A 21,095-nucleotide genomic window follows, 5' to 3' on the forward strand; every position below is an offset into this window, starting at 1 on the left:
CGACCAGCTGCCTTCCTCCTCGGGTTAGAGTTGTGTGTGTGAGTGTTGTAACGAAAATATTCTGCTACCTATTTCAGATGAGCAGGGATCCGGAAGGATTTCTTGCTTGCGGTCAGCTGCAGGAGGAAAGTTCCGACAACGATCTGTTGGACAATGAGCTTGAGCAGAACTTGGCCCTACTGGAAACGATCCTGGCGGCCGGGAACACTGCTAGCAGTAAACGAAATAGTTCAAAACGGTAAGTTGCATTCGAGTAAAGAGAGGGATTATTGTTTTGAAAATGTGAAATGGTGTCGATGAGATTGAAAAAAAAATAATTCAAATTTGAATTCGGCGCAACCAACAACGAAAAAAAAATTTTAACCACTAATATTAAAAAAGGAATACACCTAAAATCCATTCAAATTATCATATATATATATATATATATATATATATATATATATATATATATATATATATATATATATATATATATATATATATATATATATATATATAATATAACTATATACTGTGCAGTTCCGCGCTGCGGGCAGTATTATTGTCTTGCATTCAGTTTGCCTGCTATTTTCATCTATATTCAGTAGCAGAAGTTAAGAAAAATGCATGCAATTTTAATTGACATACTGAACTGAACGAACACCGACGAATCCTTTTTTCGATCGTGTTAGTTTTTTCGTGAAGTGACTGGATGGTTTCACTAAACTCGCGAAGGCCCTCCGCAGCTCCGAATGGTTACTTTAATCCAAAATCAGTCCTATGAAATCTCTGCCGAAGAAGGGCTGCATTTCACAGAAAACGAAAAATTGCTTCAGAAAGCAATTCAGGAACATGAATCTCTCCATTGATCAGTTTGTAGCCGATTCTCAAAAAATAAATATATCATCGAAAAACATCACGAAAAGTAAAGGTCCTAAATAACTGCCTTGTGGAACTCCTGATGTGTTCGAATGATATACTGTCGCCCAGTTTACTCGTAGAACTCTCCCGTAAAGATATGAGCTGAAAGTCAGTGGTCACATGCCACACTGCACGCGAAACCATACAAAAATTACTATGGGGCGGCTTTTCGAAATTCGCCCTACGCTTCCTTTTTCAATGGGTAGAACTTAATTGTGAATATCAAGAGTTTTGCTCAATACAATAACTTCTCTAAATAGCTGAAAAATTTACTTTTCCAAAACTTTTGGAAACGATGAAGAAATCTCAAGCTTGCTTGCCGTTTTCCGCATTCTGACGACGGTTTTGAAGTAATCTCAGTCCCGATGTTCTACTGGGCCAGTGTAAAGCTATGTCCATTTAGAATCCGGAATAATAAAATCGTACAAATAAGGTTAAAACATCAAAACAAAGGGAATTCACTGTACTTTAAGGAAAAAATATCAATATAAATCATTCCTCTTCGTTTCTAATAAAAAAAATCGCACTTTGTTCTTGATTCCTCTCATCAAACGCTGCACACCTCAACTTTTTTTGGACATTTGTTCCACATTTTGGTCATCTGAGTCGCATCCCGAGCTGTTTTTCTAAAGCTTCCACGTCATCATTGCCCAAAATCTTACGATGAGTCGGAACTACGGATAATTGGGTGGATTTATGTTGATTATACGTTATTATCGCGATACCATTGGATGACTTTCCGGCTGTAATGGCAACTCGCCAAATCTAACAAAAAACTCACGGGACCTTTATGGGCTTTAATGAAAGGTAGTACGCGATTTTTTAGGCATTCATCCTTGTACAGCTTCTAGCCCATAGTTGCATATCTCTTGCTAAATCATCAATTTTTTTTTGGCAAATTTGTCCATAAAAGCAAACTTAAACTTCGCAGGAACATCTTCTCTCCTCTGGCTACGGCCATGTAGAATTCTAAATCTTAGTTTTGGAACTGAGTTTAGAAGCTGTATTCTGGTTCACCTGAATTTTGAACTTAATTTAAGCCTTAGAATTCAGTTCCAGAACACAGGTTCAAAAGTCAAAACTAAGACTCTGGAACTGAATCCTAGATCTAGATTCTGGAACTAGATTTTTGACTCTGGCTACTTGACTAAAATTTTGGAACTGGATTCAGTGCCTCAATTGAAGTTTGTAGTTCGTATCCAGGAATCTGATTCAGGAATTCAACTTCAGAATTTTGGATCACAATTAAAGATATGAATTTTGGACTAGGATTCTGGAACAAAATTTTAGAACTGAACTCTGAACCAGAATTTTGGAACTGTCTTTCGAACCATAATTTAATGGATGTAGACCATGTTCGATGTACGTTCTACCATGTTTGACCGGCGTTTTAGAGTGACTATAACAAGATTCAGAGTGGCGAAATGGTAGCGCGTATGCACGGAATGCATAAGAACGCAGGTTCGAATCCTGTCTCGGAGCGTATCTTTTTCCAATAAATTATTTTTTCTGTTAGTTTTTCATTCATTTGGCTTCTCCAATATATGTTTCCTCGCAGTCATTGCAAAAACTGAACTTAGTTATGGTGGCTTTACGTCAAACCAACTAGAATTAATAAATCGTCATAATTTAATTTCAGGATTTAGATTAAGAATTTAATTCCTAAATTTAGAAAATTATTTCTGGAATTGAGCTCGGAACTTGGGCTCTGGAACAAGACTTCGAGACCGAATTCAGCTCCCTAATTCAGGCTCGAAATTCAGTTCAAACATTAAATTCGGAAGCCGAATTCTGAAAATGAGTTCAGTTCCGGAATTATGGAGCTAAATTCATAAACTGAGTTTTTTGAGAATTGGATTCCGAACCTGAATTTGAAAATGATTTTGGAGTAAGCTCCGAATTTAGTTCTTTAACCCAGTTCCAGTTTTCGAATGCCCAGAAGTTCTGGTTTTGATAAATTTTGATGGTGACAAAAAGTACTCAACAGTTGTAAACATCGAACAAATTTCGGTTCTTTTAAAATATTCCAAAAATTCATACAATCAATCTAACTAACTAACGATTTTTGATATTCAGAAGTGTGAGAGAAGAAGCATGTATTTTTTATTCGTATTCACGGCCTCCAGTTATGTCTCTGACATTACCCACCAGCCTTTTTTATGAGATTGGGCCGGAATACCATCAGCTACATTAAAACCATATTATTTTTTCCTTCATTTTCCTAAAACCCTTATTGTATTTATATTCAACTAGGAATTATGAAAGGTATGAAGCTAGGATGTATATTTCCTACCTTAATTTCCTTCCAGAGAACGCAGCAAATCGGTCATCAACGAGGAGATCGGTAACTTTCAGCCTCACATCGCCGGCAGCAAGGAAACCGGTAGAAACTATCCACTGCGCCGGCAGAGTGCCGTGTCCGACTTCAAACCCAAGGTATCGAAATGGACCAAAGTGAAAGCTGCCTTCAAGTGGGAGAAAACAAGCGCACTGCCAACGAACGAAATAAAAGCCTCGGAAGCCTTGATGATTCCAGTCAACAACGAAGTTGCACGGTAAGTTTGGTGTCCGTTCCGTCCGCGACTGTTGACTTCATCTCGATTGGTTATACTTGCAGCTACCTTCGGGTGCCGTCCGTTCCATGTGTCGGAAGCTCCGGGGATTCGGTTTTCAGTTCTTCGTCGGGAATCGTAGTCAGTGGTGGATCGGCTCCTGGATCACCCGGTGAAAATAGTTTGGCCAGCTCAACCGAAGATCTCACCGATATGGCCGAGGATGGCCGAGGTGGATGCAGAAGTGAGTACCTTTTCTCATTCCTATGATTGCATGCATGTGGGTATGTTTTTTACCACATTCCGTATCCGAGATTCCTTTGGAAAGTTGGCAGCTGGGGTGGGGCAGCTGAAAAATGATATATGAGCATGTTTAGACTGTAAATCATATTTTTCCGAGTATTTTCAACCGAGCACTCGTCGTAAAAATGTTTGTTGTTTTAGACGTCGCATCTGCGTTTTGTTGTACGACCGCACAAAAGAAGTAGGCGCTGAAAGTATACTGTGTAAACTGTACGAAGTGTACAGCAGCATTCGCGGAAGTATGGCGAAACAACCATCATCCTCCGCTGATCCGCAATCCAGCGGACGGGGACCGGTAGGATGTTGCACAATTTGACGCCCCCGGTATCGAATCAAAGAGATAGTCCATCTTGCCTAAACAATAAGATTCCAGCACTAAAAATAGCAACAATATTGATGTCTGCCGCAATGTGCATACCTCTCACGGGTTACGGGTTGAAAATTTTCATGAATAAATTGAGATTGGACTACCGGAAGGGTAAACGTATTTCACAAATTTCTATGTCTTCCATATTTGCTTCCCACCAGCAAACATTTTCTGCTACAATCTAGTAAAGGCAACAGGTTATAAAAGCACTGCTTCAATCGTCTTGCCTTGACATTTCGGAAAAGAATTTCTCTCGACTTAGAATGTCAATTTGACAATAACGTCATCGCCGTCACCATTCTTGGCATAGCTCGAAATGTGAAATGCTAATGTTTTTTTTTATTTGAGTGCAGTGCAGCGCAGGTACTCGGGGAAAGAAGCCTGACTGTACAACGCCCTCCCATTTTCTTTTGCGTTCGAAAAAGTTGTTATCAAAGAAAATAAATTACCTCTCACAGCCTACTGTGTTCAACACGATTCAACAAATCTCAGTAACCCGCGCTTATCTGTGTGCATCTTGTTCTGCTATCCAGTGGCATCGACCGCACCTCAATTCAGGTTGTAAAACACAGTTCCTCTCTATTCCAAGCGTTCCCTGAACTATATAGGACATTGGCCGATGGACGGACGGACGGATGGACGGGTGGACTGCCGGTCTCCGACCATCCAACGTCCGGCTACGAAAACTGAAGTCGAATGCGTGTGCGTAATTTGCTATTTATAACTGGCATCATGTATGCGCCAACAGGCGAGTATGCACTCCTAACCCCGGTGTCGATGGCCAGCAACCAGCCTAACTTGTTCAGTTTCACACTTGCATGACTTCTACTGAATTATCTGATGACAACTTAGAGAAAGCTCAGCGGGAAATGAAAAAATCCGGGAAATATAAATCCAATTCTTCAGGTGACACTGATTGGCTGATTTACTTTTCGACGAGACAATTACTATTGCTTATAGTTATAGTAAGTTTTTCAATTGGATGTAAAATTTTGACTAGTTTTTTGTTCTAAGGACAGCAGTATCTTCCAGGGCCAGGGCTTTCGGTGGTAATTTTGTTCGATTTCATGGACTCAGCCAATTGATTCACTGAAAAAAATGCACCTCGATCCCTAGAAGGTGGTATAGATACAGTTAAACAAATCTTAAAGTGCTATATACATACAGTTTCTAATTCATATCAAAGGAAACAATGTGAACTATATCGTACATGAAAGCGTCAAATACAAAATAGCAGAGTTTGTGGAATATTGTTCCATTCCTCTGCTATCTATGTTCGATGTATATTTAGGATGCTGTTAATGAGAAAAATTTTGGTTGAACTTTTTCGTTGGCATTCGGAATGGTGTTCGTGCGTTGAATGTCCACTCGAACATGCCTATTCATTGCTTTTTACTTGGTCTTTGGACAGGACACACAAGTTATTCATTTAAAACACAGATCTCCTACGAAAATCAATTGATCCAATGTCAATTTTGTAATTAACCTGCTAGGTTCATCCTCATTCTACGGTAGGCTTACTGACGCATTTTTGTCGACCGAGTTTAAAATTAGAGGTCTAGAGGTATTTTATAAAAAAAATTTCAAGGGTTTGTTTCATGTTTGAGAAAAAAGCAAAAATAATTCAGATGAAACAGTTTATTTACGACTCACATTGTTACAAATTGAAAATTACAAGTCACAAGTCATCTTATAAGGATGTGATCGATAAAGTATTATAATTTTATTTATACAAAACCGGGTAACTTCGGAAATCTCCATAAAATAAACCGCGTAACTCCGAAAGTTTGCGTAAAAAATGCGTAACTTCGGGAATCTGCATATAAAAAACCTCGTAACTTCGGAAATCCCCGTAAGTTCGAAAAATCGCATGAAAAGACGTTACTTCAGAAATCCGCATAAAAAACTGCGTAAGTTGGAAAATTTCTGTAGAAAAAATTGTAGCTTCAAATATCTGTGTATAAAAAAACCGGGTTACTTCGAAAATCCGCGTAAAAAAATCCCGCAACTTCAATAATCCGCTTAAAAATACGCGTAACTTTGGAAATCCGCGTAAAAAACGCATAGCTTCTGTAATTCGCATTAGAAAACCGCTTAACTTCGGAAATTCGCGGAAATCTGTGTAGAAAAACCCGCGTTACTTCAGAAAATTGCTTATAAAAAATCCGCGTTACTTCGGAAATCCGCTTAAAAACAAACGCGTAACTTCGGAAATCCGCGTAAAAAAACACGTTACCTCGGAAATCGGCGTAAAAACGCATAGCTTCGGTAATTCGCTTTAGAAAACCGCTTAATTCCGGATATTCTCGGAAATCTGCGCAGAAAAACTCGCGTTTCTTAAGAAATTCGCGTATAAAAAACTACGGAAATCTGCATAAAAAACGCGTTACTTCGGAAATCTTCGTGAAAAACCCCAAGATTCGAAATTCAGAGAATAAAAAACTGTGTTACTTTGGAAATCCGCGTGAAAACAACTGCGTTTTTTCGAAAATCCATGTAAAAAATGCGTAAGTTCGGAAATCCCCGTCAAAAAACCGCATAGCCTCGGAAATCCACGCAAAAAACGCGGAAATTCGGAAACTCGCGTGAGAAAACATCGTAATTTCGGAAATCCGTGTAAAAACGGGTAGCTTTGGAAATTCGCTTAAAAAACATAACTTCGGAAATCCGCATAAGAAAACCACGTAACTTTGGAGATTTCCGTAAAAAAAACCGCATTACTTCAGAAATCTGCCTTAAAAATAACAGCGTAATTTCGGAAATCCGCGTAAAAAAGACCTCAGTGCATCTGATACTAGGGTTAGTTAAATAAAATCGCAAGTCTTCCCGTCCAGTAATGTTTTGGCGATTGCAGTTTAAAGCATTGTTATCTTTAATCTAATAATGCAACCGTATTCTTGTTTGTACCAAATTAGGAATGTTCACTCTAATTCTCTTTCTTATAAATATCACCAGAATTGAAAGGTCTACTTTCCAATATTTACAATATATGTATAAAATGTTTATACAATCACAGATTTGATCTAGCAAAGATTTGTTGGGAAGTTTCTCACATTCGTATGTAAGCTTGTCAAAAATCAATTAACGAAAACGTGATCAGCGAACCAAAACGGCCTCAACCCTCACTAGATAGTAATGAGATACGATGTATAATGATGATGATGATCGCAGCCAACGTTTATGTACATAATCTATGAGGAATCGTAACTACAGAGCCTCCACGAAGAGCTCTTATTCTGATGAAGCGAAAAATGGGTTTTATATTTTTACCCACAAATTTAACACAACTTGGGAAGGGGTATAGCGTGATGGGTAAGTCGATGCCTTTCACGCCGCCCGCCTGGTTTCGATTCCCAACCCCGCACATAGGGTCAGAAAGTTTTTCTGGCCCGAAGAGGCGAATGACATTAATGTTAAAGCCTCTATAATTGAAAAAAAAAAACACAACTTATGGAGGCGATCGTTATCAGAAAATAAAATTCTCTACCTTTCCTAGATTCTCTTGATTGATTTCAGAAAGTATCAGAAATGTGATTATTTAAATAAAAATACTGTGTTTTTCATCCTCGAATTCGAATGGAACTTTTTCAAGAAAATTATTATCTCTTCTAATAAAATCGCTTCTCTATTATTTTCTATTATCTATCCTTTACGAAGGTTTGTGTTCTTTGGCTAAATGGATAAATTCACAAACTGTCCCTAAAACGGCTGTAAGATGTGAAAATCGCTCAGGATTGAAAAAAATCACATCTGTCTAGGTTTACTTGTTTTACCTGGTTTACCAAAAGCTAGATTGATTAACTTAGTTGAAACATGACGAATACTTTTTTAAACATCGGCTACATCACGGAAAATGAGAAAGACTCCTCAGACTCCTCTTAAGTACAAGATTTTGAGAAACGATATGAAAAAATCATCCAAAAATCCGGGGTTCTGAGGCAGTAGTTTTCCACACGGAACTAACAAAATCGATTGTAGTTAAAGCAGGCCATGGCATTTGACGAAAAAAAAATCAAGCATCGCTATTCAAAAAAGGGTGTATTAATGCAAAAGTCATACATTCCGTGCCTACTATGATCCGCTGCGATCTTATGTCACTCGCTTGTGCGACGGATAATAGCATGTCAGTACGTCACTCGTACGCCAGATTGCGGCCGTTTTCGAGCGCACCAAAAGTATTGGAATCGTCTCCAATTGCACCAGTCGCTGTCTAGCAGCTCTGGCAGACAAATATATCACACCGTACGTATCGCCATATCGCGTCGAACTAGAGAATAACGAACGAGTGTGTGAAAATATGTTATGACATAATCGCTTTATTTTTAAAGCAATTTTTGCTCGCTTCTCGAAGCCCCACTTGCATTCCCGAACGGTTGGGAGGACGGAGTTGGAGCAACCATCGCACGGCGACGGCGGCTACCACTGCTGTTCTCGTGGTGTAGTGAAAGCAGTAAAACATTCTCAACGCTACCACCACTGACCGTTTTTCTCCCAACGTGATAAATTGAAAATATAACGAAGGCGAACTCGATTTTTGGATTTCAATTTCGAATGATTTCAATCTGTGGGAAGTCTATGTTCGTGTGATTTTCTTTACTCGGTTGCACACTACTAGTTTTGGTAACAACTTAGGTCTGGATAGTAGGCTTTGACAATTGATGTCGGAGCTAAACAAGTTCAAATGTCAACGCTTTTTTTCAAATTTCTCGATACTGCGTTTGAGACAAAATGTCATGAGAACAGGTGCTACCGATCGACAGGTGTGTGCATAATTTTAAATATTCATTTAGTCCAAAATTATTATTCGGATATTTTAACCAATTTTTTTCGCAATTGTTTTTATGTCTTTCGATTTTTTTACACTGATGTAATTTTACGGTCTAAAATGTGACAATTTTTCTTACAGGTCATGACGAACAAATTTTATTTGCAGGCTTTGATCGAATTTGTAAGAAGAGTTTCAAATTGTGTGTTTAACCAAGTTCCACTTCATACCAAGTTCATATAATTTTTGTTTGTTTATGCAAAAAACTTCACTCTACTCATTTCGTTTATAATGCAAACCATGTTGAGAAATCATCGTGCGATCCATCAGCCCCGCTTCAATGCTTTGTTAGCATCAAATGGATTCGAACATTACAGTGGGATTTAAAAGCATATTGAAAAATAAAGAACCGTGAAGTAACATTATGTTCAATTTCTTGCTCCAAATATGTGCATGGAAATTCACAAAATATTTCTATCTGTGTATGACAAATTTTGCGCCAACTGGAACAAATGTGGGCAGCACCCTCTCAGATTTGAATGAAACTTTATGGATGAGTAGACTTTGTCACAAATGCAATATTATGTATTTTTTCAAAATTGATCTAGGCTGTCTTTTGAAAATGACCAAACTTTTTTAGCCTAATTTTTTTTCAAATAATTATAGTTGAAAAACACCAAATTCTACAAATAAGTGTAGTACACTGAGGTCTCTTTTTACGCGGGGGTTACGTACCGCGTAACTTCGAAATTCGTCGTAGAAAAAATCTCAAAACAAAAGAAATTTTTTTTATGCCAAATATTTTAGAAATTCATGAAGAGTCCCGATCTGGAGTAATATAAAAAAAAAACTTTTTGTCAAAATAGACTTTGACATTTTGTAAAAACAGACTATGAGAATTTGAGATCGCGTACCTTCGGAATTCTGCGTAGAAAAAAACCTCAAAACTAAAGAAAAAATTTTTATACCAAATGTCTTAGAAATGCATGAAACGTCGAGATCTGGTGTAATCTGAACAATTTTTCAAAAAATTTCTAAGTGTCAAAGAGGTGACTTAAAAAAAATTTCGGGATACCAGATCTCGAAGTTTAATGCATTTCTAAGACAAAACAAGAAATCCGCGTAAAAAAGCCGTGTAAAAAGAAACCGCATGAAAAGAAAAACGCGTGAAAAAAGACCCCAGTGTACTAGTGATTTTCACAAAATCAAACAAATTTTCAAGTAAAAATACTGAAAAAATCCTTATCGAGTCTTACACTGAAAAAAATATGCTTTAAAAAATTAAAGTCGATTTACAAAATAAATAAAAAAAATTTTGATTTTGTTAAAATTTTAAAATTTTGTCCGAAGATAGATAATAATGTTCCCTACCAACCGTTCATAAATTGCAATATAGGCACTTTTTATGAAAAAAAAAACTATTTCTAATCCAAACTAATTTTTTTATCTATGTCTTTTTATCGAAAAAAGTTTCAATGCTGGATAAGAAAATTTTTTGTTAGAAAAACTTTTTCCGTTCAAAATGCCAATATAGCTATATTGGCATTTTGAACGGAAAAAGTTTTTCTAACACGGAAAAAGTTTTTCTGGCAAGTTGACAAATAACATAATTATCTATGTTTGGACAAAATTTCACTCAAATACAGAATGGTGTTTTTTTGTAATTTGACTTCAAATTTTCAGGATCGATTTTTTCAGTGTAGGGATCTTTGAGTACTTTTTTCAGTATTTTTATTCGAAAATAAGACTAATTTGATGAACACCACTAGCACAACAATTTGTTGTAGGATTTGTAATTTTTCGACTATTGTTTTTTGCAAAAATGGTTGAAAAAAGCCAAGCCCTTTTCGAAAGACTGTCCAGACCAATTTTTGAAATACAAAGTAAACAAGGTGATTTTTTTATGATTAAGTCTTCATGTCGAGAAAGTTTCTTTCAAATCTGAAAACGATTTGGCGTCAAAATGGTCTATTCGAATGCTACACTGAAAAAAAAAGACTTTAAAAATTTAAAGTCGATTTACAAAACGACACCATTTTCGAATTCAATGCAATTTTGTCTCAAGCTAGGTAATTATGTTCCCCCTGTCATCCTTGCATATGTTGTGAGATGGGCATTTCTAACAGAAGGAAAAGTTTTTTTTTAACAACAACTTTTCCTAATTCAGCACTGATACCTTTTGTTAATATCGGGCAACTAGCAATAGGGTATTCGGTGTACTTTACTCACAAATTGAGTTTCGTTAGAATGCTGGACGACAATGACGTTCAGTTTAGTTTAGTTTTCGATAAAAAGACACTGGATAAAAAAACAGTTTGAACAAGAACTAGGTTTGGTTGAAAAAAAAACTTTTTTTAGAGTGCCCATCATACAATGTATGAACGGTTGGTAGGAAACATAATCACCTATTTGGGGACAAAATTTTATCAAAATCAAACATGGTTTTTTAGTTTTGGTTTTTCGATAAGAACTTTTTTCAGTGTTTTCACTCGAAAATTTGCTGATTTTGTGGAAATCACAAGTACAACACTTCTGTGTAGGGTTTATCATTTTTCGATAATAACTATTTGGATAAAATTGATGAAAAAAGTTTGACCCTTTTCAAAATACAGCCTGGGACAGATATAGCGTGACAGGTCAGTGGATGCCTTTCACGCAGCCCACCTGGGTTCGATTCCCAACACCGTAAATAGGGTCAGAAAGCTTTGCTGGCCCGAAGAGGCGAATGACCTTAAGGTTAAAACATTTATAATTTAAAAAAATACTATCTAGATCAAAGTATGCCAAGTGTTTTTTTGTGACAGATGTCACATATCCAGATAGTTTCATCCGAATTTAAGGAAGTGAGACAATATTTCATTTAATGAAAAAAATGTTTTTGTTTGAAAGCCGACTTTAAATTTTAAATCGTGTTAAAAATATTTGAATTTTGAAAAAAAAAAGTTTGTCGGGTTGCTTTTTGAAGCAACGTCTTCATGTCCTGAAAATTTCATTGAACTCTTGGAAGATGTTGCCAACATGTTTTTGAAATGGTACGGAATTCATCCATCTATACACGGAAAGGCATGATATAGCAGCTTGTGAGCAATATTCGACAACCGATTTTGATTTTTGGCATTTTATAAAATACGGGTTGTTTTCTAGGTGTACAAAAATCACGTTACTTTTCAAAGCAAGTAATCTCTGATTTACATCAACATCAGTCAAACGAACTTCGTCTTAATTTTTGACTACATCTGTAATCATTAGCTTCCATCGTTGGTTCATTTCGTACATTCAAATGTGAGGAATCCGAAGCAATTAGTTTTTCCTGGGAAATATTCAAACTGACAGTTTTCAGAGAAAAAAAAATCTCTCCCGTAGAAACAGGTGATTTCACTTTCTGTTTGACACGCACATGTCAAACACGGGGGATAAATAGAGAGCAGAAAAAAATAGGTCAATCGCGCCCCAGGCCTACTACTACGAACTAATGCGCGGCGTCTGCCACCCGACGGTTGAACAGGTTGAACACTGAACGAAAAAGTAGCAAACGCTTTGCGTCCTGACTCATGCCAGCTTTTTTATTCTTCTTCTTCTTCTTCTTCTTCTTCTGTTTGTCCATTGTTGGCGGTTTTTAGGAATGCTAATGCCCAATCTATAAACAAAGTTTCGAAATATAACCGATAGCGCGAATCGTTTCTGGAAAATCTCATTTCACACTTTGCGCCGAGATTGCTCAAACAAAGTGAAAATCTTGGCGGCGAGGTTCTTCTTGTTCTCGCTTATTGTTAGTTAGAGAGATGTTCCATATTTTCCGCGATTGTTGCCACTAGAGTGGAATTATTGGGTGGGATTCTATCATCGCACTGATGTTATAGTAAATAAAAGCTATTTTCAGCCGAAAAGGGGCACCGTGTTCTCACATACAAAACGCGCGTTTGCGGAGAGTAGTTTGCGAATCAAAAAAGCTGGAATAGTTTATTGGCGCCAGTTGAAACGGGAAAATTCTTTGTTCTTCCTTTCCGATGGGGAATTATAATTAGCTGGAGAACATGAAACATCTGGACAATCGGGCAAGATCGAACGAAAATTTGAAACGTTTGTGATTCGATTGTTTATCGCTTTTTACCGCGTTGATATCGTTTGTCATTTTGCCCGCTTGATGTGAGAATATGAATACAATTATAGTAGGCTTTGTTCAATCAAACGAGGCCCATCTCCATTCTAATTTTAAACGTGTTGGAAGCAAATATGTGAAATATGCGAATAGAATAATCACGTTGTGCGATTTGTCACGGACTTCCTAGGCCTACTTCTTCGGTTGGCACCTACTTGTCATTTGGGAAAGTAAATCTCCTGAGAGCTGTGAGCATGTTTAATACCTTGACGAATTTGTTTTTGTTTTTTTGGCCATGCTTCAAATTTCCCATCTTCAATGTGCCAGAACACAACCAATCAGTTTTTCGTTACCATTCCTCACGTTTGCTCTGTCGGCGGCAAAAACGGTGAAGTCAAAGTGGAACTGTGCCGTGAATGTGCGTCATCGACTCGTACTCGAAATGCCCGTTCAAAAAAACATTGTATTCAGATGCATGCCTGAATGCTACCAGGGATTCGTTCTCTACCGACTCTGACGTCGAAACGCGCGCTGCTTCTATCAGTTTATCATGTTGGGTTATGCTTCGTTATCTGCTAGAAAGCGCAAGAACAAAAAAAAACCACGCTCCTCCATTTTGATTTGTGTATTTTTTTTGTGGTTTTGCTCGCTCGGACGCCCTGTGTGTTTATATGACACACAGCCAACTAGATTGACCGGTGAACGCGAGTATCACGAGTGTGCGAAGCGTGATCGTGCTAAAATGTAGTGTTTTTTCTCTGTGCTCACCGTGCAAGCTGCAGTCTATGGAAAATGTGAAAGCGAATGATTCGTTTTATTGTTATTGAAACATTCGATTTGAACGCGTGTTTATTTTCAAAATCCGATGGCACACGGAACAAAAGACGTCAACGGAGGAGACGCGCGGTCGCTAGTTTAGTAGTTGGTAGTAGACGAGGAACCAGGCTGCAATCTAGAAGCGGGCGGGGCATGACCCGCTGACCGCAGCGCGCTTTGGCAAAGCCCCGCGAGGTGATTTTCTACGTCAGAAGTGAGCTAGATTTGACCGCGGCGGCAGCAGCATTTGCCTGTTGCTCTTTGGCCGAACAGAGTGAGAATTAATTTTAGATAAATTGGATTTATTACCATCCACGACCTGATGCGTCCGCCGTTCATGCCTTGCGCGGCTGCTATTTAAAGAGCCAACGCGATTGGGCGAGAGAATAATGCGGCTTTTGGATTCATATTCAACGTTTGCCAACCCAACAAGAGCTAGAAAACAATTTCGATGCCAGCCTGTCTCTCTAGGGTGTTACGGTGTCAGTGATCCTGATGAGGATTGGCCTCCGTATTGCAATGCTTCGTATAACTTGTTGCAATTATGAACAAAACAAACTGTCAGAGTCCACCTGATGGATTGAAAAGGTTATTTCGTCGAATGGATCAAGTCACCGATGGTCTTCCGTCACACAAATGAGCTAAAGTTGATTTTTCGGCTTGAATTGTAAATTGTAAATTTGAAGTTCTTGGTTATTGATGGTCGAGCAGAATCTTTTCGACGAATAATGTTCCTCTTTATCGAAAACACTTGGAAATAATGTTCGTCACTACCGACAGAGACTCGAGTTCGTAATATTACATCACGACAACGCTTGGCCGCATGTTGCGGCTTCGGTTGGGAACCGTTTGTATTGGTTACCGCTAGGTTCCAGGAATCCGAATTGTTTTAGTCTTATGTTCAAAGAAAAATTTCAAGTTGAAATAAGTACTTTCGCTTCAATTTTTCACGGCTGATTTGGAGGAATCATCACTCATATTGTCATGAAAATGGGGGTGTTCTCCCAGTTTTGGGCCAAATTTTTGATGGCTTGTAATTTTAAATACATATTACTTTGTTATTCCAGGGGCTGAAAGTCTCATCCGGATAAAATTCAAAAGCAACATAACATACAAGATTTTTCATTTGAGCCTAATTTTGTAGAAATCGGTTCAGCCATCTCTGATGTTGTTTCGTTTAACCATCAACTTTTTTAGACAATTTTTCTTCTAATCAGCCTTTAGTTGCGGATCCGGAAGTTAGATCCAGATAAAATTAAATAGTGTTCTATGGCATTGTAAGTCCTTTTATTCGAATACAAGGTCGTTAAACTCGATTCTGTCAGACTATTGAGAAAATTGAGTACATATTTTTAGTATTTTTTTTGCACATATCAATTTGTAACTCCGACTCCAGAAGTCAGATCCGGATTAAATTCAATAACATTTTAAGAGACCATAAGACTTTTATTAGTGCTCAAGTTTGTTAAAGTCTGTTTAGTCATCTCTGAAAAAAATGAAGTGTATTCCGTTTTGTAGTTTTTAATAAGTCGAAGATCGAGTCCGGATAAAATTCAATAGCGGCATTACAAGACCTTTTAATTGAATACAACTTTGTGGAAATCGGTTCCATCTCTGAGAAAATTTAGTGCATATTTTTTGCAATTTTCAACTCTAGAAACCTAACATTCACCGATCAATTCTCTCCGTCGTTCGCCGGGTAGGGGCATTTGAGAGTTATTTTACTCATTGACACTTGAGTACTTCGAAACACTTAGCCGATGAATCAAAGAATATAGTTATTAGAATTGTAATTGTGCGATTGGACGATTAAATTCAGCGATATAAGCTCTACAAGTAAATTTACACGTTCTACTTAGATAATGAGAATTATTTAAACCGGCAATAATGTATTTACCAGTTATGAAACTCGAATCAGTAACACTTCTCCAATTTGTAGAACTGCTCTTCTATTGATCTAGCCTGGAAATGCTGAAAAAAAACTCTATAAAATAACATTCACCGATCAATTCTCTCCGTTGTTCGCCGGGTAGGAGCACTTGAGAATTATTCTACTTATTGACACTTGAGTCAAAGTGCTCAAGTGTCAATAAGTAGCACTTAGCCGATTAATCAAATAATATACTTCTTAGTATTGTAATTGTGCGATTGGATAGTCAAATTCAGTAACTTAAGCTCTACAAATAAATTTACACGTTCTACCTAGACAATGCGAATACTTCTAAACGGCAAAAAAGTTTTGACTCGAATCAATAATACTTCTCAGATTTGTAGAACTGCTCTTCTATTGATCTAGCCTGAAAATGTTCTAAAAAACAACTCAATAAAATACTATTCACCAAAAATTTCTCTCTATCGTTCACCGGGAAGGGGCATTTGAGAATTATTCTATTGATTGACGCTTGAGAACTCACGCTTGACTAAAAAAACGTTTCTTAAAAACGTGGCGAGTAAGCAAAACGTTATCTCTGAACATGAACATGAAACAATAAATGTTTTCTTCAAGTCGATTCCACTAGAAATCTTTTTTTTTTTGGTCCCACAACAAGCTGAACTATATCGAGTCATATATTGATTTGAAAAAAAAAGCAGAAAACTGATCAGATGTTGGCAAACGAACGTATTTGAAGCTGTTGTCGTCGTTCTTGAGGAGATAAGGAAGAAAACAATGGGAAAACTCGTTAAAAAGTGCTACGTTTGGCAAGCTATTTGAGGATGCGGCCAGACGAGCAGTCAATTGTAGATCACGATGAGTACGATTATCGGGCAAATCAGCCGGAGCAAGTATCTCGAAAACGAGACGCAGTTTTAGCTGAATTTAGCACCCTAGCACTACGTGCGGCAAGTGCTACTGGGTGTATTCGAACACATATTCACTCACCAAATTTAAACCGATTATCGGATATTCTTGAAATTTGCAAAACTACTAATGAGTTCAGTATTGCAATGACTGAGTGGAAACATATATTAGAGAAGAAAAATGGATGCGAAACTTACAGAAATCATAACTTTTGTAAAAAGATTCGCTCAGAGACAGGACTTGAACTTGCGGTTTTATGCAATCCGTGCATACGCGTTCACCATTTCCGCTACCCTGAGCAACTAATAAAGAGGTACTGATGAGTTATAAGTTATAAAATTCGATTTACTCAATTTTGTTTCCCATCTTTCTACTCCACACATTAAATTTTGTGATACCGATTTCAACTCCTGGACTGTTATAATAAATTGGATATTAGTGCGAAATTCCATCTTTATAGTTACCCAGAATTTTTCAACCGAATGAAGCTCCGATGTATTTGGAGGGTTCTCTTTTGAAAAAGAAATGACTCCGTTGGCTTCGGTATCCCTCCGACACGTTTCGAGCGTAGTGGCAGAATGCTAGATCTGGCCAAAACAGATTTGATCCTTTGTGCTTTCTTATGAAGACACTCTATTATGAAAATAGCACCGTTGATTTTTCCGGATACGAATAAAGGTGTTCATTTCACCACACCCGCGAATCGCCTGCCAAATCAGGAACTTTTTTGCGAAATTCGAATATCGAACTGAGATTTACTCAAATTTTAAGGTTTTTATAGACGCTTCTCAAGGCACTTTTCCATATAAATTGCATCGTTGAGTTCTCCTGAAGTAATCAGAAAGTTGTTTATTTCACCCCATTCTCGAATCGCCTGCCAAATCAGGAACTATTTGCGAATTTAGATATTTATGCCTTTTGAACATCGCTCGGACATCTAACTGAGTTTAACTAAAATTTTCTGTTTTCTGTAGACACTTCTCAAGATACTTTTCCTTATAAATCGCATCGTTGATTTTTCCTGCAGTAATATAACAGATGTTTATTTCACCACATTTGCAAATTGCCTGCTAGATCATGACTTCTTTGCATATTTTAATAATTTCTTCTTTGGAACATCCTCCGGAACATCTAACTGAGAGTTACTCAAGTTTTCATGTTTTTGTAGATGCTTCTCAAGACACTTTCCCATTAAAATCACACCGTTGATTATTCCGGAAGCGACAAATGAGGTATTCACTTCACTACATCCGCAGATTGCCTACTAGATTATGATTTTTTTTTGCAAATTTTGATAATTTCTTTTTTCGAACATCCTCCAGAACATCTAATAGAGATTTAGTCCTGTAGACGCTTCTCAAGAAATTTAAATCGCCCCGTTGACTATTCTGGAATCAATAAAGAAGGTGTTTACTTCACCGCATCCGCAAATCGTCTGCTAGATCATGAACTTCTTTACAAATTTCGATAATTTCTTGTTTCGAACATCGTTCGGAACATCAAACTGAGATTTATTAGAATATTCCGGTTTTTGCAGACGCTTCTCAAGACGTCACCTCATCCGCAAATCGCCTACAAATCATGAATTTCTTTAGCAAATTTTGATAATTTCTTGTTTCGAACATCCTTCGGTACATCGAACTAAGATTTACTCAAATTTTCATGTTTTGTATAAACTTTCTCATTTAAATCAAACCGTTGATTATTCCGGAAGCGACGAGGGAGGTGTTTACTTCACCACATCCGCAAATCGCCTACTAGGTTATGATTTTTTTTTTGAAAATTTTGATAATTTTTTCTTTCGAACAGCCTCCAGAACACCTAATTGAGATTTTATCAAGTTTTCTGTTTCTTGTAGACGCTTCTCAGGACACCTTTCCATTAAAATCGCACCGTTGATTGTTCCGGTAGTAATTAAAGGAGGTGTTTATTGCACTACATCCACGATTCGCCTGCTATATCATGAACTTTTTGCAAATTTCGATTATTTCTTCTTTCGAACATCCTCCGGAACATCGAACTGAGATATAATTAAATTTATAGGTTTTTATATTTCTCGTATGGAAAGGCTATACAATCATTGTGAAAACCAACTTCTAAATCGAGGCCAACAGGGTTGAGTTTAATAGGACTGTACTGAAAAAATCATACCATTGGCTTTGTGGCACTCCATAACCACTTTCGCGCAATGGCACGATGCCAGACCCCGCCAAAACAGAGCGTCATCTTCGTGGGACCGGAGAAGGGATAATGGGCAATTGTGGAGGCATTCTTCTTTACATATTTTACCATCGATGGTGCCGATCGTTATGTCCAGCTAGCTCCCCATAGATCACCAGCCACACCAAGTACTTGACGAACGACGAAACATACCGACGAAAAAATCTAGGCGGTTCCGGAATTACAATATAAAAAGTGCTAAAAATTAATTTTAGTATAAAAGGTGGTTAAAAAGTTACAGTTCAGTTTACCGTTTTTAGCGAATACACCCTCTCTTCAGACCATTTCGAACTTGACAAAGGTATTCAAAGCTGTAAAAGTCACACATGATTTACGCATCAAATCAGAAAAGTGATGTTTGGTATATCAAGAGTCGCTTCATGTGTCGCTTGAGTGACATTGAACGAACGAATCGTCTCCGACAAACAGTCTGTTCACAGCGTAAGTCAAAAAGTTAAATCCAACGTGTCACACGAACACACTCGCAGTCACCAAACAACTGCTGTTCGCACACACACGTGTCCAAAAGAATATTACGTCTTCCGACGACGGAGAAATTTTTATACTGCCCATATTCCGCCGTATGTCACTAGACTTTCTCACCTTGACTTTTCGACTGAACAGGGCATCGCCCAATCGCCATCATTCTCGCGTCGCAGTAGACTCTTCAAGATGGACGGGAGGAGCGGAAAACAACAAAAAATAAAAGAAAACAACAAAATATTTCCTTCTCATAGACAACAAAACGAATTAACAGCGAATAATTTTTCCCGCAGCGCCTGCTTTGATTTCAGTTTTCCTTTCTGTCTACGCCATCGCCAACGAATGGTGATTTATTAGCTGTGTGAATCCGTGCAAATGCTCAGTTTTCATGCGGAAACTTTTGTCAGCGGGAAAGGCGTGGAAATTTGTTAGACAACAAGACCCCACCTCGCCCACCGGGTGTCGCACGGTCGTCCCCTGTATAATAGAGTAGCTTTCGTAAATCAACCACAAATGATTTTTTTTTCTATCGCTACTGAAAGCCTCACTTTCATCTCAACGGAGCTGATATTTTTTTCAAAATTGAACCGAAGAGAATGTGCACGTGATGAAGACTGGGTGCGCGAAGGAAGATGCCCGGTGATTTGTGAGTATGCTAAATTGACTTTCAGAAGTGCAAACAAGCCGTCGTCGCTCGGCTGGCCGAGGATGACCCTATTTTGCCGGGAGGTATATGGTGTCATTTTCAAGCATATTCCATAGTCGGAGAAAGTGAGATCGGTTGGGCCGCTGTGCGTTGCCATCAATATGAGTCACAACTGTTGTATAGATCGTTTCATTTCCTCGCTCTTGTTTAGCTAACGGCAACTCTAAATTTATCCAAATGGTGGAAGAGAGCTCTCGGAAAACAGCCGTGATGCCAGAGCAGGAAAATCAGCAAGAAAAAATTCTCACATCCATACGCAGACAAACATTTTAAGTGTAAATGGGTAAATAAACCATAAAGTTCGAAAAAATCCGAGCCTGGAAAATCGGTTCGAGTAGATTTTGGTCTGACTTGGAACAACAAAAATAAAAAAAAAACTCTCAAAGTGAACCAGATGGATCGGTTCGATTTCAATCCGTTTTTATTGTGCCGCACGGAGACAGCGGCTTTTTACTGGCGAATCACTTCAAACTTTGGCGGCAAATTAACGGATTTTTTTTTGTTTTGATTAAATAGGTGTTAGGAACCTTACCCTCAAAGCAGCCGCTACTGTTTTTGTCTAGCCTGTACTCTTCTATATCACAGTTGGCCTTGCACAAAAACCGATTTCTGTCGGATCAACATAATCATTTCTCGCACAGAGTGAAGTAGGCCGAGGGTATGGTGTTAAGTAGGCCATGACGCGAAAGGTGAAATGTTTAATCATAAACATTCTCCGTGTGTGTATGTGTGTGCGTTGCTGTTGGCTACATCAACGCTATCAACAACGAACGCTTTTATCCTGCTTTATTTCGTTTTTTTTTAAGCTGATGTTCTTTGAATTGAGTGTTGTGAAAGAATACTAATAGCGGTATTGATCGGATTCAAAATGTTTTCAGAATTTCAATCTAAGCGGTAATGAGGTAAAGATGTAGATCTGGAATAAATTTAAGAACAGCACTTGAACACTTGAGTCATCAAACTCAGCATACTACGATTTAGAATGAACTTTGCACAGGTTTTCAGTATGGCAAACCATTTATTTTTGTACTGAAGAAGGAACCACGTCGACTTCAAATAGTTATGAATTGAAAACTGTTGA

The 21,095-nt window shown here is 37.8% G+C and overlaps 1 protein-coding gene across 5 annotated transcripts in view; it reads left to right on the forward strand.

Annotated features, from left to right (window-relative positions):
• LOC131430584 (uncharacterized) overlaps positions 1-21,095 on the forward strand; it is a 45,046-nt gene that overhangs the window by 12,427 nt on the left and 11,524 nt on the right. For all 5 annotated transcript variants that reach the window (XM_058595677.1, XM_058595704.1, XM_058595684.1 and 2 more), the window contains 3 exons: positions 78-238; positions 3,213-3,458; positions 3,521-3,699. In XM_058595677.1, coding sequence (XP_058451660.1) covers positions 78-238; positions 3,213-3,458; positions 3,521-3,699 — 586 coding nt within the window. The remainder of the gene's footprint in view (positions 1-77; positions 239-3,212; positions 3,459-3,520; positions 3,700-21,095) is intronic.

This window comes from Malaya genurostris, chromosome 1 (assembly GCF_030247185.1).
Source record: "Malaya genurostris strain Urasoe2022 chromosome 1, Malgen_1.1, whole genome shotgun sequence".
In the NCBI taxonomy this organism is placed as follows: domain Eukaryota; kingdom Metazoa; phylum Arthropoda; class Insecta; order Diptera; family Culicidae; genus Malaya; species Malaya genurostris.